General features: G+C 29.3%; 1 protein-coding gene and 1 long non-coding RNA gene across 3 annotated transcripts; both read left to right on the top strand.

Moving 5' to 3' along the window:
* Positions 1–5012: 5012 nt before the first annotated feature.
* On the top strand, positions 5013–6682 carry LOC132935481 (CCAAT/enhancer-binding protein gamma-like). Its single transcript, XM_061002050.1, has 4 exons — positions 5013–5172; positions 5433–5556; positions 5624–5783; positions 5843–6682. The coding sequence occupies exons 2-4, from the start codon at positions 5461–5463 to the stop codon at positions 5947–5949; spliced, it is 363 nt and encodes a 120-aa protein (XP_060858033.1). The 5' UTR covers positions 5013–5172; positions 5433–5460; the 3' UTR covers positions 5950–6682.
* Positions 6683–8577: 1895 nt separating this feature from the next.
* On the top strand, positions 8578–13035 carry LOC132935482 (uncharacterized). Of its 2 annotated transcripts, none has more exons than XR_009663255.1 (4): positions 8578–9310; positions 11046–11218; positions 11844–11991; positions 12174–13035. It is a non-coding gene; the product is annotated as an uncharacterized LOC132935482 (long non-coding RNA). The 2 variants fall into 2 exon arrangements; XR_009663256.1 differs by having other exon boundaries at positions 11046–11128.
* Positions 13036–13629: the final 594 nt, after the last annotated feature.

Below are 13629 nucleotides of genomic sequence, written 5' to 3' on the forward strand. Positions count from 1 at the left end.
TTCGACGGTCGCTATCACGCTCCCCAGCTGTATCCGAGACATATCTATATAATATCTGCTCGTCGTTGGGTTTATTTTCGGTTCTGGTCGGCGGCGCGGCGGTGCGCTGTGTCGGCGGCGGTGGCACGGAAGGGGAAATTTGGGCGGCCACGTCTAGCTAGCCACCGCGCGTCGACGGCTGCCGTACCGCGAACCTCACCCACCGTTAATTAAAAATTAACTATTTTATGCTCTTTTTACCCTTTAAAATACGAATTTCGAAAAATCCTTTCTTAGTGCGTCTATACATAGTAATAAGTACATTTACTGAAAATTTCATATCCATAGCTTCAGCAGTTCCGGCTAGGCGATGATGAATCACCCAGGACAAGTCTTTTTATATATATATACAGATAACATAATGTGTACACATTCATATATTAATATATTATGCACACCCGCGTAATATAATAATAATTAAATAATAATACACCAGCGAGTGCTCGCGTAACGATAATAATAATTTACAGAGCGTTTACAACGTCAATAGTAGCGCGTATATACATCGATAACAATATTAATAATGCGCGACGCTCGATAATAAAATATATGACTACGTATATAAATCACTTTTAGACAGTTTCCGTGCAGGATTTGTTCTATTATGTAAAATAATAATAAATATATTATGTAAGAGACATCCGCAAGCCCAGATATATAATAATTTTATAGATTATTTAGATAATACAATATATGTATAATAATAATAGAATTGTAATTTTACGCTGGTTCGACTGGTGATTTTCTATATTTAATTTTTTTAAGTTTCACCATTATTTCATTATATTTACCAAAATTCCCACCTACCCATTTATTTAAAAACATCCCATTGTCCCCTTTTACAAAATGTAATGGTAAAATTTACACGCGCCGTGGGAATTTCTCTCATACCTGGCAACAGACTGTTAGACTGTGGATAAACGCGTAGGTAAGACGTGGCAAGCAGGAATTACGAATATTAATTACAGTGCCGCAATTACAATTTTGAGGCCCCGGTTCAAAAATATTTTAGAGGCCCTTTTAGTTTTTACTGTAACATTGGCGTAAATAAGGGGGGGAGCTTAGCCACCAAGTATACCAAAACCCCCCTCCAAAAAAAAAAAATTATTATTAAGTTATTTTGGCTGTGTGTGCCGTTTGGTAACCAAGCCCTTTGCTCACATTGATGTATAAAATGTTAGCCCCCGGAAATTTTAATGGATTTCTTCTTATATGTACTTAAGACATAAACTACGGTGATACAGGAATTATTTTGAGAGTTCGTGTATCCAACAAAAGTGTCCTACCCACTTGTCATTTTTCTTTAGTAATTGCAACTAATGTAATAAAACAATGTCTAACTGCACTTAACTATAATATTCAAATAATATAATATCATTATAATATTATATCTTAAATATCTGATTAAAAAATAGTAAATACTAATATAAAAAAAAAAAAAAAATTTATTATAGGCACATTTATTACATTTATAAATGGCATACATATTTTTATCTTAGGAATTAATTAATATTTAAATTAATCAGTTATTAAATTCCATGACAGATAAAGTTGGTAAAATTGAAAATAGATACAAATGAATGAATCCTTAAAGTACATTCAAATAGGAAAAACCACTGTATAATTAAAAAAAGGTGGACTAGTGAGTGTCACTCTGCTGTACATTAGGTTACAAGTGGGTGACTATAATGGATGCTGTTAAATTTGAATTCAATGATATAATACCATTGTATAAGAAAAACGATTCTGAGCGAAGATGCGCTCGGTTAGCATATAATATTACTAAGTATATTCAATGATATTGTTGTTATGAATATAGTAATTTATATATAACCTATTTACGCGGAACCTTGTTTTAAATTTTCAATCCTTAAGATATAAAAATTGAACATTTTATACATTTTTAAGTACAAAATAATTATTAAATTTTGTCAAAATTGGAACTTAAAATACTTATCAAAAAAATTGTGCTTATGTATTTTTAATATTTTTCAACTGCTATTGTAACTATTTGTCAGAAGCCTTGTATTACATGTTCACGTATTTTTACCAAACAAATAAAATTTTATTGACAATATTATAGAAAACAAAACTAAAAAAATTTAAAACTGACAATGTCTGTAAACAGCTCAAAAAGAGTTAACATTTTATGGTGTATAAAAAATCAAAATATAAATATTCAGTGAAATTTTCATGTATATACAGAAATTTGTTTTATTAAAACAAACTTACAAAATCACTACATGAGAAATCGATTGAATATCCAATCTTGTAAAATTATAAACTTCGAATGCTCATAAAAATTTTATTTGGTTTGCTAGCAGACATTTTTTTTTTTATAAAGTTAAAAAAACTAATGAGGAATATAATTGTAATACATTTTCAAATTTTAGATTTAAATAGAAAAAACGGATTTTTAATATTTTTCATCTGTCTTTGAAACAATATATTATAGGAGACTTCTATTAAATTTTCAAGCTTTTTACTCAACAAATTTTATTGATATTTAGGTATAGAATAAAAAACTAAAAAAATTGGAAACTGAAAATGTCCGTAAACCGCTCAAAATAAGTCAAAATATTTTGGGTACTCGTTCAATATGCTATCTACCGCACGTTTAATGGTTTAGTATGCTATCTACCGTTAATATCTTATATTTTGTATGGAATAAAATGTTTGGCATCCTTTTTTCGTACATCGATTATAAATTTTTTTCAAAATATTACCTTCCGAATCACGTTTTTGACCATTTTTCAGAACTTTTATTAACTCACCACCACAAATTGCTTGGTTTTTAATTTTTGTACAAGTTTGGTCGATTGGTAATAAACCGCGTAAACTTAAAAAATGTTCGCACATCTCTTCATTTTGAATTATGTGTCGATATAAATAACTCATAGTTGACAAACTCATAATAATAATTATTAAATAATAGTTAATAATAAATAAATCACAGTAAAACCACGTATAATATAATCAACACGAAACTAACATACCTAACTTACTAAGGTATAAAATATAAATATAATATGATTTGGGGTTTCAATGAAAGCTTAATCTTAAATCGTAATTGCAAAATGATAAAGTATGTATAATATATTAATATACAGCATACGGGCATACGGTAGATATCATACTAAACTATAATAAAATTACAGTAGATAAAATATTTACGGTAGATAGCATATTGAACGAGTGCCATATTTTGAAAATGTTACGGTGTATAGAAAATGATGATATACACATTCAGTAAAAATTGCATGTATCTATACGGTCATTCAGTTACACCAAAAACCAAAGTCCATTTGGCTAAAATCGATTTTGCGTAAATATTTACATTTTTCCTTTTTTTTTTGAGCCAATGAAATAGGACCTATGTATACTTAATATTTATATACACGAAAATACAAAATTCAAAATGATTGAATTCTTATATTTGATTTTACAATTGTTTTATAATATTATGCATGGTAGGTAATGGTAAAATCCGAGGCCCCCCCCTCATACATGCATACATTGTGAGGCCCATTAGGCGGTGCCTTGCACCGCCTGCAGCACCTGCGGTAGTTGAGGCACTGGGTGGCAAGTGCGTTAACCATAGATTTATACAAAAACTATATAGATAGCCGTCAGTTGTGACCAATGTTGTAATCAGCCGCCATTTATAAAGCAGGCAATGCTTACATTTATTTTACATTTACTTATATACTTAATATATATTTATCTGTACATACATACAGGGACGAACCGATGGTTGTTCATGAGTGGTGGGGGGAGGGGGTTGTTACACCCCCCAGTCGGCAAAATGAAATTTTTTTTCACCTGAATCAAACTAATTTTTTTATGACGAGGAATGGAAAATTAAATAAATTGCTTAAATGTTAATATTGTTTTAACTCAATATTTTCGTAATGGGTATTACGGAGCGGATACGCAAAAGTACATCGAGACTGCGAGAATCGGCGGCAGTCGGCACAAGATAAAAACCTAATGAACTGCTCATAATAACATAACACTCATGCTTGTAATGATATACCTAATAATATTATACCGTGCATATAATATACAGTAGAAAATCGATAAACCGTCCATTTCCTTCATCCGTCGTCGCATTTAAGCAATGCGGGTATACGGCCTTAGATCATATACTATATAGTATATTATTATGATCTAATAGCATGCGGCGACGGTTGAGGCGGGTGATTATAATACGTTATCGAGTGAGAGTACCTATATACATTTTTTTTTGGAATATCCAAAATACGCGATAATCGCGTTTCAAAGAAACACTCAACAGACGAAGATTACCGATTATTTATATAGGTTATGATAGAAGAGGATGATTCTTAAAATGTAGATAATGATTTGGCAACAATAATAATAAGTGATGAATTATAATTATTACCTATTTCATATTATATTTGTTGATGTTAGGTATTTCATTCTGATAATAAATTAAATATAATAAGTTAGGTATTTCTAAGTTTCAACTTCAAATTTAATTTAAACATACATTGGAACATAAGGGGTAATAAAGAAATTATAAATGTATAGCATATTGTAACTAAAAATAACTTAATAGTTGACAAAAATTTTGAATTTCAAATTCTAGTCGGCAATTTTGAAGAATACACCCACCTATGATTTTTTTTTGAGATCGTCCCTGCATGCATACTGTAATAATATTATTTCGTAGACATTGCCCACTTTGTAAATGGCGACCGACTTCGATAACAAGAAGGAGATGGCTATCTATAGTTGTTGTATAATATTATATCTATAGCCGATAACGACAGATGCCCCACGTCACACCAGACGACAATTTGAAATTTGCGGGCCGCCAATTGTGGCACGGCGATCGGCATGATGTTGTAACCACTTGTTACCGGATTGTCATGAAACCCATACTAACACACTACCACAGAATGGATATTATGTTGAAATCGTTTTTATTTATACAAATGTCAGTACTCTCGTCGTTATAATAATTGTGATACTATTTCGTATTTCGTGAATCAGCGAAAATATTTTATTCGGTTGCAGAATTCTCACCGGATTTGGGTGCTCTGTTCTAGGAAGCGTGTTCGCCGGACTTCATCCAGTTTGACCTCAGCTCGGCCGTCCGATTACAACGTAAATATATAAATAATTGTCAATGATCCAATAATTAACATGTTGGGTTAGGTTAGTGTTTATGTTGATTCACAATATTGTGTCCTAGAGACATCTACACTCGTTTCTCTCCCGTGTCTTCGAAGTTACAATAATATTGTCATTTTATTCTCTAAACAATTATTTTGATTTTGCAACGATTTTTTACCACTGCGATATTGGCGTCTCACTCTTACTGTATTTTTTTTAGTAATTTATTGTTTTGTTTGTTTATTGTTTAGAATTACTTGAGTGTGTGTGTTGCGGGATATGGCTCGTAAAATTAAAGAAAATAAAAACATGGCTCCATCAGCTCTGTTACGGGAAGAAGACGATAATCAACGTAATCGGGTTGAGAACAATCGGGTATTTTTAAACTCTTGTATTACAATTTTCCCAGCGTTTGATAGTATATTTTTTTTTAATTAATCAGGCAGTTGAAAGAAGACGAGTTAATAGTAGAATGCGCGCACAACAGGCATTGCGACGTTTGAACCAATTAAGAGCTGAGAATGAAATACTTGTAGAAAAACAACAATTTTTAGAAAAAGAATTAAGATTTTTGAAAAATCTATTCATGGCAGAAGCTGCTAGTAAGATTTAATAACAATCTCATATAACTTATACTGAATTTTGTTTCATTATTTTTTAGGAATATCACAAATTGACCTCCCCAAATCTGTTCTTAACGCATTACTGACTGACACTACTTCAGACATATTAGAAAATGATTTAACAAAACTTCAATCTTCATCATAAGTATAACATAATTTGTTTTATTTCATGGGAACAGCATATTTTATAAGTAAAATTTAATGTACTTATGCCGGGTTGCATAAACAATTTAAGAAATTTAATGGTTCTCTAAAATTTAATGGACTAATCATGGGCTAATAAATCTTGTTTAAGGGACTATTAGCTTACTATTAATTCTTTAAATGTTTTGTGGAACCCCGCATTAGTCACATTGATTGTCCCATACCCCCACACATATTTTTAATTTTTATAGCACAGTATTAATGTAGAGAATATTATAGATATGTAATTACCTACACCTTAAATGTTTATTACGTTGTTTAGGTTTCTTTTTTTAGTATTTTAAAGTACTATCTAATGTTATAAAATTTTTTCTATATAATACACTAGTTATATAAATTCAGCTCATCTGTCTCAATGATATGCTCGTTGGAAGAGCTTGCAACTTATTTTTTTTTTTCTAAACCATGTACTTTGATGTTGCAAAAATGAACAATACTTGTTTTCAAAATATGCAACTTGTAAAAAATAATATTATGCATTAATTACACACCCGCATGGAAAAAATAAAACAAAATATGAATATAATATTGAGTATTTATTTAGAATTAAAGAAAATTATTTCAATTTTTGGAATCTATTTTATACGCCAATATAATATGTATCTAAGTGACATACATTCAGCTATCTTTAGTGTCCTGCTACACAGACATTGGTTGTCTCCGTCTTACAAGTGCGTAACATAGCAAATTTACTCCCAGGAGAACATGTTTAGCTCGGTTAGTTAGTTTAAGAATTAGAGTGAATCGATTTATTATGAAACATGAAGGTAATCTATGTTTGTATGTGTATTTTTTTTACATTAGTTCAATTTTTAGTAAGTTATGCGTGTATAATATAGTGTAATTTAAAAATGCCCAAAAACTCAACTGATGCAATAAATAATGGTTATATTGACAATTATTATAATGGCACCTACACATATTTATCTGTTGGTTATGAATAAAATAAATAGTAAGTAATGATAATGATTCAACAACAGGGGCTAAAATACTGTGTCCCCAGAAAATCAAAGTGTTTCTCCTGAATGACAAATGTGCGTCCCAAGTTTTATAACGTGTTTTTAGTTTTGTAGAAATAACAAACATTAATCATTTAATATTTTAATTATAGTTACCTATTCTGTTAACTTAAGTTAATTTCCTACTTATTTTATTTCTATACTTTGGAACAAGTTTGTTATAAAAAAAAAGAATAATTGATAATGGGTCAATTCAAAGTAATTAGGTACCTACTTGCCTCAGTATAAAATAACTAAACATGCAGGTACATAAAATATTTAAATTATTCTATGCTGTGTCTATTGAAATATAATATTGCTTACTGTAGTCTGTAATACCTACTAAAAAGTTAACTAGTAAGAGCATCGTAATTTATAGAATATTGTAATAATATTATATAATTAGGTATATGTTCTATGGCATATTATAAATATGCATTATTGTTTATTTAAGTTTAAAATATGTTAAAATATTAAATTTACTGAACTGATTATTATAATCATTAATTGGATTTTAAAGAATAAGATAGTTATGTTGTCTTATTTAATAAATATAACTAAAATGATCTACATACATAATAATATTCATATTTAATATATAAAATTCTCATGTCACAATGTTAGTTACCATACTCCTCCGAAACGGCTTGACCGAATTTTATGAAATTAAATATGCATATTCAGTAGGTCTGAGAATCGGCTTCTGTTAATTTTTCATACCCCTAAATGATAAGGGTTGTCCAGAAAACAATAAATTAATATTATTATTAAAATAATAATAGTGTATTTTATATTGGTTGTTATTGGTTAATCGGGCATGTTTGTTGATTTGTATTATCATTTTTTGTCAATATATATAATATATAAACGAATGTTTGTTTGTAGATTAAACCTCTAAGAAGTATATAGGCTAATTTAAAAAGGGTTAAATTCGGGTTTTTTTTATTCATTGGATTTTAGTATGGTTAGGTTAGGATTTTGTATTAATTACTATTAATAGGTAGAATTAAGTAAAAATGACAAACTTGGTATAACTTTGATACTTAAGAGTTAAATCATACACTCACATACAAACTGCACGGGGTCCGTGACCTACCGCAGGTAGATTGCCTAACTGATAATATACTACTGCGAATCAGAATTTTTATTCTGGGCAACGTTAAGATTAAAGTTCAGATTAATTTTGAACACCATACACCGAATATTAAATAACGAATTGAACAAAGTTTGAGTCATATAGAGTTGGTACATTTAACGGGCAACAAAGTGCACTGGATCAGCTAGTAAATAATAAATTCACTATTTCACAGCTGATCCTGTGCTGTATAATAATATAAACAAAATATAATACTAGTGGCCCACTCTGCGTAATAATATTGTTGGCGATTAGCACACCCTCCCATAAGTATATTATAATTTATAACTAGCCCTTATGGCTCACAAGACTGAACAATTATACAATAATACCTTTGCGCCTAAGTATAATAAAAATGTGGCGATTCACGCGCACACAGCTTTTTAATCCAAAGGAAAAGACTGCGACGATTTGCGAACGCGAACATGTACTAAATTGTATTAATTTGCTATGTTACGCACTTGTAAGACGGAGAAAACCTAAATGTATTATGTATATTGAAAATTTAAATTAGATCTATATTATCTATATATTAATCAAAGTCAAAATCTGTTTGTTATTCTGTCTAAAATTCAAAAGGGGCTTAACTGAATCGGTTGATTTCGTTTTCGTTGTGTTCGTAAAAGGTTTGTACGTAAGAAAATTCGAGAAAAACCCAACGGAAGAGTAGGAAATACTTGCGAGCCTGTTCCACCGACACAACTTGCAATTTTTAGCTTGGCACTTTTCCTTTTCATTCCACAATCGAGAATTGTATAGGTACTTTTCAATTCATGTACGAACGTTTTGTTATTACGTTCCCACAAACACTTTTAAATTTCTTATCATGTTATCTGACAGCTGTTATCTCTTTTGCATTTTATTTCATTTACTGTTAACTGCTGTTATCATCGTTTGATACTCCGATCGTCGTAATATCTTAAACTTCTTCGCATTTTACCTACTCTGAATTTTAAATGTTCACGTTTTGCTAAAGTGACGAAGTACCTAATTAAAAAACCAAAGTGAATTGGCATTGTTAAACGCAATCCGTGAAAGGAAAGCTGTGTTGCTCGGCAGTTTCAACTCCACAAACAACGTTGAAAAAGTGTTCACATTATTGCCCAATAATTTTAGCTCGTCTGTGCTGATCGACCGTGGCAGTTTACCAGAGACAAGCTGTATGGATTGTATGTCGGACCTTAGTAAATACCTATATAGATATAATTTTTTATTTCGTTTAGTTTATTATTTAGGAAATGAGTGACAATAAAATAGTTACCTATGTTTAGTGTTTATTGGAAAAGGAGGCGGTAAGAAGTGTCAGTACGATGAAATTGATTTGATGATACCTGTCACTTGATAATATTGGAAACGATTCAGCACTATTTTAAGGCATTGGATTGCCTGGAACTTCAACTAGGGCGAAGATATATAATACCATTAAAATGTTATGGTACTGATCACGGTTATCTACTCAGGTTGGAACACAAATCTTATCGCGTGACTAGAAACGGTGTAATAACGAACTAACAGCGGTAGTTGTACGTTCTCCCTACTGTAACATTGAGGTATATGTACGGTTTTCTGTTATTTTTCTAATTTAGGCAAAAATAATGCTTTTTCGGACAAATTAACCACAAAAATTGAAGATTATGACATTTCACATAATATAGCATATAACAAATATATTAATTGCAATAAATAGTACCTCAAAAATAATTATTAATTTATTTAAAATAAATTTGTGAACTACAAGTTTTTTTTTACTCATATAATTGATAGTTATATATTTTTATGTATTCTAACTAACAATTATGTGAATACCAAAATTGTATATAATGTATCACATATAATTTCAATATCATAGAAGTTTAGAGTTTTTTTAATTTTCTGTAGTAGTTTATTGTAGTGTATTACAACCTACTTAGCCTACTTTCCGCATACCACTGGTTGAGAAACGCTGCTCTAATTGAATGTTGGCCAGAAAAACAAGTACATATTTTAAATGGTCCCTTACAAAGTATACATCAATAAGAAAAATCCAGCTGTGTGTAATAGTACTGTTATTATAATATTCAACTGCACAACAATCAAAATGTATGCAATTTGGTAGTGCTCATAATTTTATCAAACGATAGATCAATATTAGATTCTTGTAATCTGTAAAAATTTAAAAAAACTAATAATTAATAACTAGATAAAAAAAATATAATTTGATTTGGTATCCTTTCAGGCTACATACCAATAAAAACCTTAATTAATAGTTAATATGCGGGGAACATACAGCTAGCGCTGTACATGAAACGGGGTTATTGTTTATTATGGGTCAATATACGGCGTGTTCCAACCTGAGTATATAACCGTGATACTGACATATTAGTTAATTTAATTTTTTTATCACTTTTAACACTCATAATACAATAGAAAAAACCATTGTTGGATTTGATGAAAATATGTGTAATACAATTCTAAGATAAATAATATTAAATTAATGTTTATTTGCTGTTTAAATTTTTAATTTAAATAGAGATACCTATAACCTGGGAAAAATTTTACCAAATCAGTCAAGTGTAAACATAATAAAAATTACTATTTTTGATTGAACAATAGCTTAGTAAATTATTATTTCTGTAACTTGGGTCTAAAATGTTATTGTATTTTCTTAAAAACTGTAATTTATTTATTTAGACATTTGTACTTTTAAATTCTCCAGTTTTAAGAATAATTTATAAGTTATAACCAATTGTTACTTAAAATCAAAATTTTCCCAAATAAACATGATGAAATGGTATTTAGATTTGGTACTCATGCATCCATAAAATCACATTTTCACTTTTATACCTAAGGAAGTATAATTTTTGACAACAGCAAAATTAATGTAGTTATGCATTTTATGAGTAATAACATACTGGTTATTTTCAGGTTATGGAGGCTTAGCTAATAAGAAGAAGGTAGAAGCGGAAATTGCCAACGACAAACTTGACCTTATACAAATAGAAATTTATGTAAGGAAACTTAAGGTTTTAAAATTATAGATGGAATTCTGTATTCCACCTTCAGAATTCACTGAAGATTTTTGTAAAAACAAAGTGGAGGTACTATCGCTCGGACATTTAAATAACTCAATAGATATTTTTAGTGATTATTTTTTTCTTTTTTTTTTATAAACTTCATTTAATATAAGATGATATATTTGAAAGATAAACTTACAATTAATAATCAACATCCTATCTATATTATTTTATTTAAATAATTTTCATCATGGATCCTTATAACTTAAATGTTTTCGTCTTTCGTACTTAAATATCTACTCCGCTCATTCACATATATTTGTAGTTTTTATCTTTTGCAATTGACTTTGAGCAATTTATAAATTAACAGGTAAACACTCTTTTTGTTAAATAATATAATGGGTAAACATTTGGTATTTAAATAATTTCATAGAAATGAGAAAAAAAATCTACTCTGTGTAGATGCAATAATTAAATATTGATAAAAATAGTTATAATAATAATAGTAATAAAAAAACCGAGGAATATGCATATCATTAGAGTTGATTGGCAATGAGAAAAATAGTTTTAAATTTATAGAGTTTTCATTTAAATATTGTGTGAGTTTTTATTATCTGTATTCTATTTATTATAAAAACTTCTATATGTTTCTGACCAGATGTTGAATATTTCTACCAAAATAATTGTATTAATTGTATATCATTTTTAGGATCTCTATTTCTATGAAGTGGCTTATGATCCAGTATCATTAAACTCTGTAAAAGAACGATTATCATCCAAGAGCATAATATACATAATTCACCGAAGTAATATTCAATATTAAAAGAATATATTCAAGCTCTTTATTGTATTACCCTGTAAGTACTGCAGATAAACAAAACTATTATAAAAACCATTGCTTGAAATTGTAGGTAAATGTTGGATTTTAGATGTAATTGAAAACTATCTAGTTTATATAAACAAATTAATGATTTCAACCCTCTTCGTATTGTTGATATTTTGTTATTTAATTATCTCATGTAATTTAATACATTTTTAGGTTGGTGATCCATATCATGAAATGGCTCAGAAACAAGAAATTTTTTATTTGAAGTGCTCGCTTAATGGATACCACACTACCGAGATGGTCATAGTTCCATAGTACTTCCAAATAATAAAAATGCATAAGTTTTAAGAATTATGAAATTGTATGGAAGTAAATATTTAGAATGATAAGGAAGCCTTAGTTTTTGTATCTAAGTATTTTTTAAAATGTATTAACTATTAATGTAATTTACATATATTATAATATGCATTTTTATGCAGCTCAATATATTTTATCAATGATAATGATACCTGTAGCAAACCAGCGTATTCTTCCCTCGCACGCAATCGTCGTTCTTTATCCAAACCTGAAATGTATTAACATGTTGACTGCCATGCTGCTGCAGGCATCTGCAGAGTACTAGGATACAACAGTATTTTTACAGACACCGGCGGTCACACCTTATTATTATTTATACGCCATATGACCGCCCGCTTAACTTTTCCATAACGCTACAATAATGCACTAAAAAAGTGTCGTGGCATAGCGGAAATCATTATAATTTTTTTTCAAACAATATTATATACAAATTTGTAATGACACCTTAAAATATACTTAGTGTGCCAATGATACATACTGTGTGACCGCCAGCGGGCGCATGGCAATCAACATGTTTATGGTCTAATGTTTGGCACGATTGACTTACCAACTCTCGTATCACAAATTAATTGTAAAGTTCCTCTTCGCCTAACTGGTTAACACATTCCATTTCACATTCCTACATCCTCCACAAATTATATTATGCTCAATGAACCATTTTGTATATTAATGTGTGCAGTCCAATTAGAACCCCTATTCTGTAGTTTAATAAATTATATGTAAACACCATTGTGTAACATTTTTTTTTTTATATAGTTTAATTGTATTTATATCTACCGTTTATAAATCAAGTTTTACCTGTAAAACAATAAAACAATATTATCATATCATATATAAATACAATTTATATCTAATATTTCATATTTATTCTAAACTTCTATAATTATAAGTTAAAAGCTTAGACCTAGTATTGTTTTGATTATAGATTTTAAAGATGATAATTCGGCTATGCCGCATTCACAACCTGTCCATAGAAATTTCAATTTTTTTGATTTTAGTTGAATACAACAGAACATTTATAAGTTTTAAACACATAAAAGAGAGTTTGAATCATATAGAATTGACATTTTGTATGGGCAATGAAGTGCATGGGATTAGCTAGTATGTATCAAATAAAAGATACCAATTTAATTAAGATAAAATGTAAGAACATAATATTGTTTCTACTAGACACAATATTATTATCTAGGTACCTACTATTTTTTATAATTTACCTTATTGTCTTATCATTAAGTCTCACACAACCTAAAATAAATTTACTTAGAGGTTGGGTCTGAATGTATTTTGTTAATGTATTTAATAATTTCTGAAA

The sequence above is a fragment of the Metopolophium dirhodum genome, chromosome 1 (assembly GCF_019925205.1).
Source record: "Metopolophium dirhodum isolate CAU chromosome 1, ASM1992520v1, whole genome shotgun sequence".
NCBI lineage: Eukaryota > Metazoa > Arthropoda > Insecta > Hemiptera > Aphididae > Metopolophium > Metopolophium dirhodum.

Bases quoted from the DNA above. Each gene is read 5' to 3' on its own strand.
- LOC132935481 (XM_061002050.1), top strand. From the start codon at position 5,461: ATGGCTCGTAAAATTAAAGAAAATAAAAACATGGCTCCATCAGCTCTG. The intron at 5,557-5,623 runs GTATTTTTAAAC...TTAATTAATCAG, and splicing joins ATCGGGTTGAGAACAATCGG to GCAGTTGAAAGAAGACGAGT. The intron at 5,784-5,842 runs GTAAGATTTAAT...ATTATTTTTTAG, and splicing joins ATTCATGGCAGAAGCTGCTA to GAATATCACAAATTGACCTC.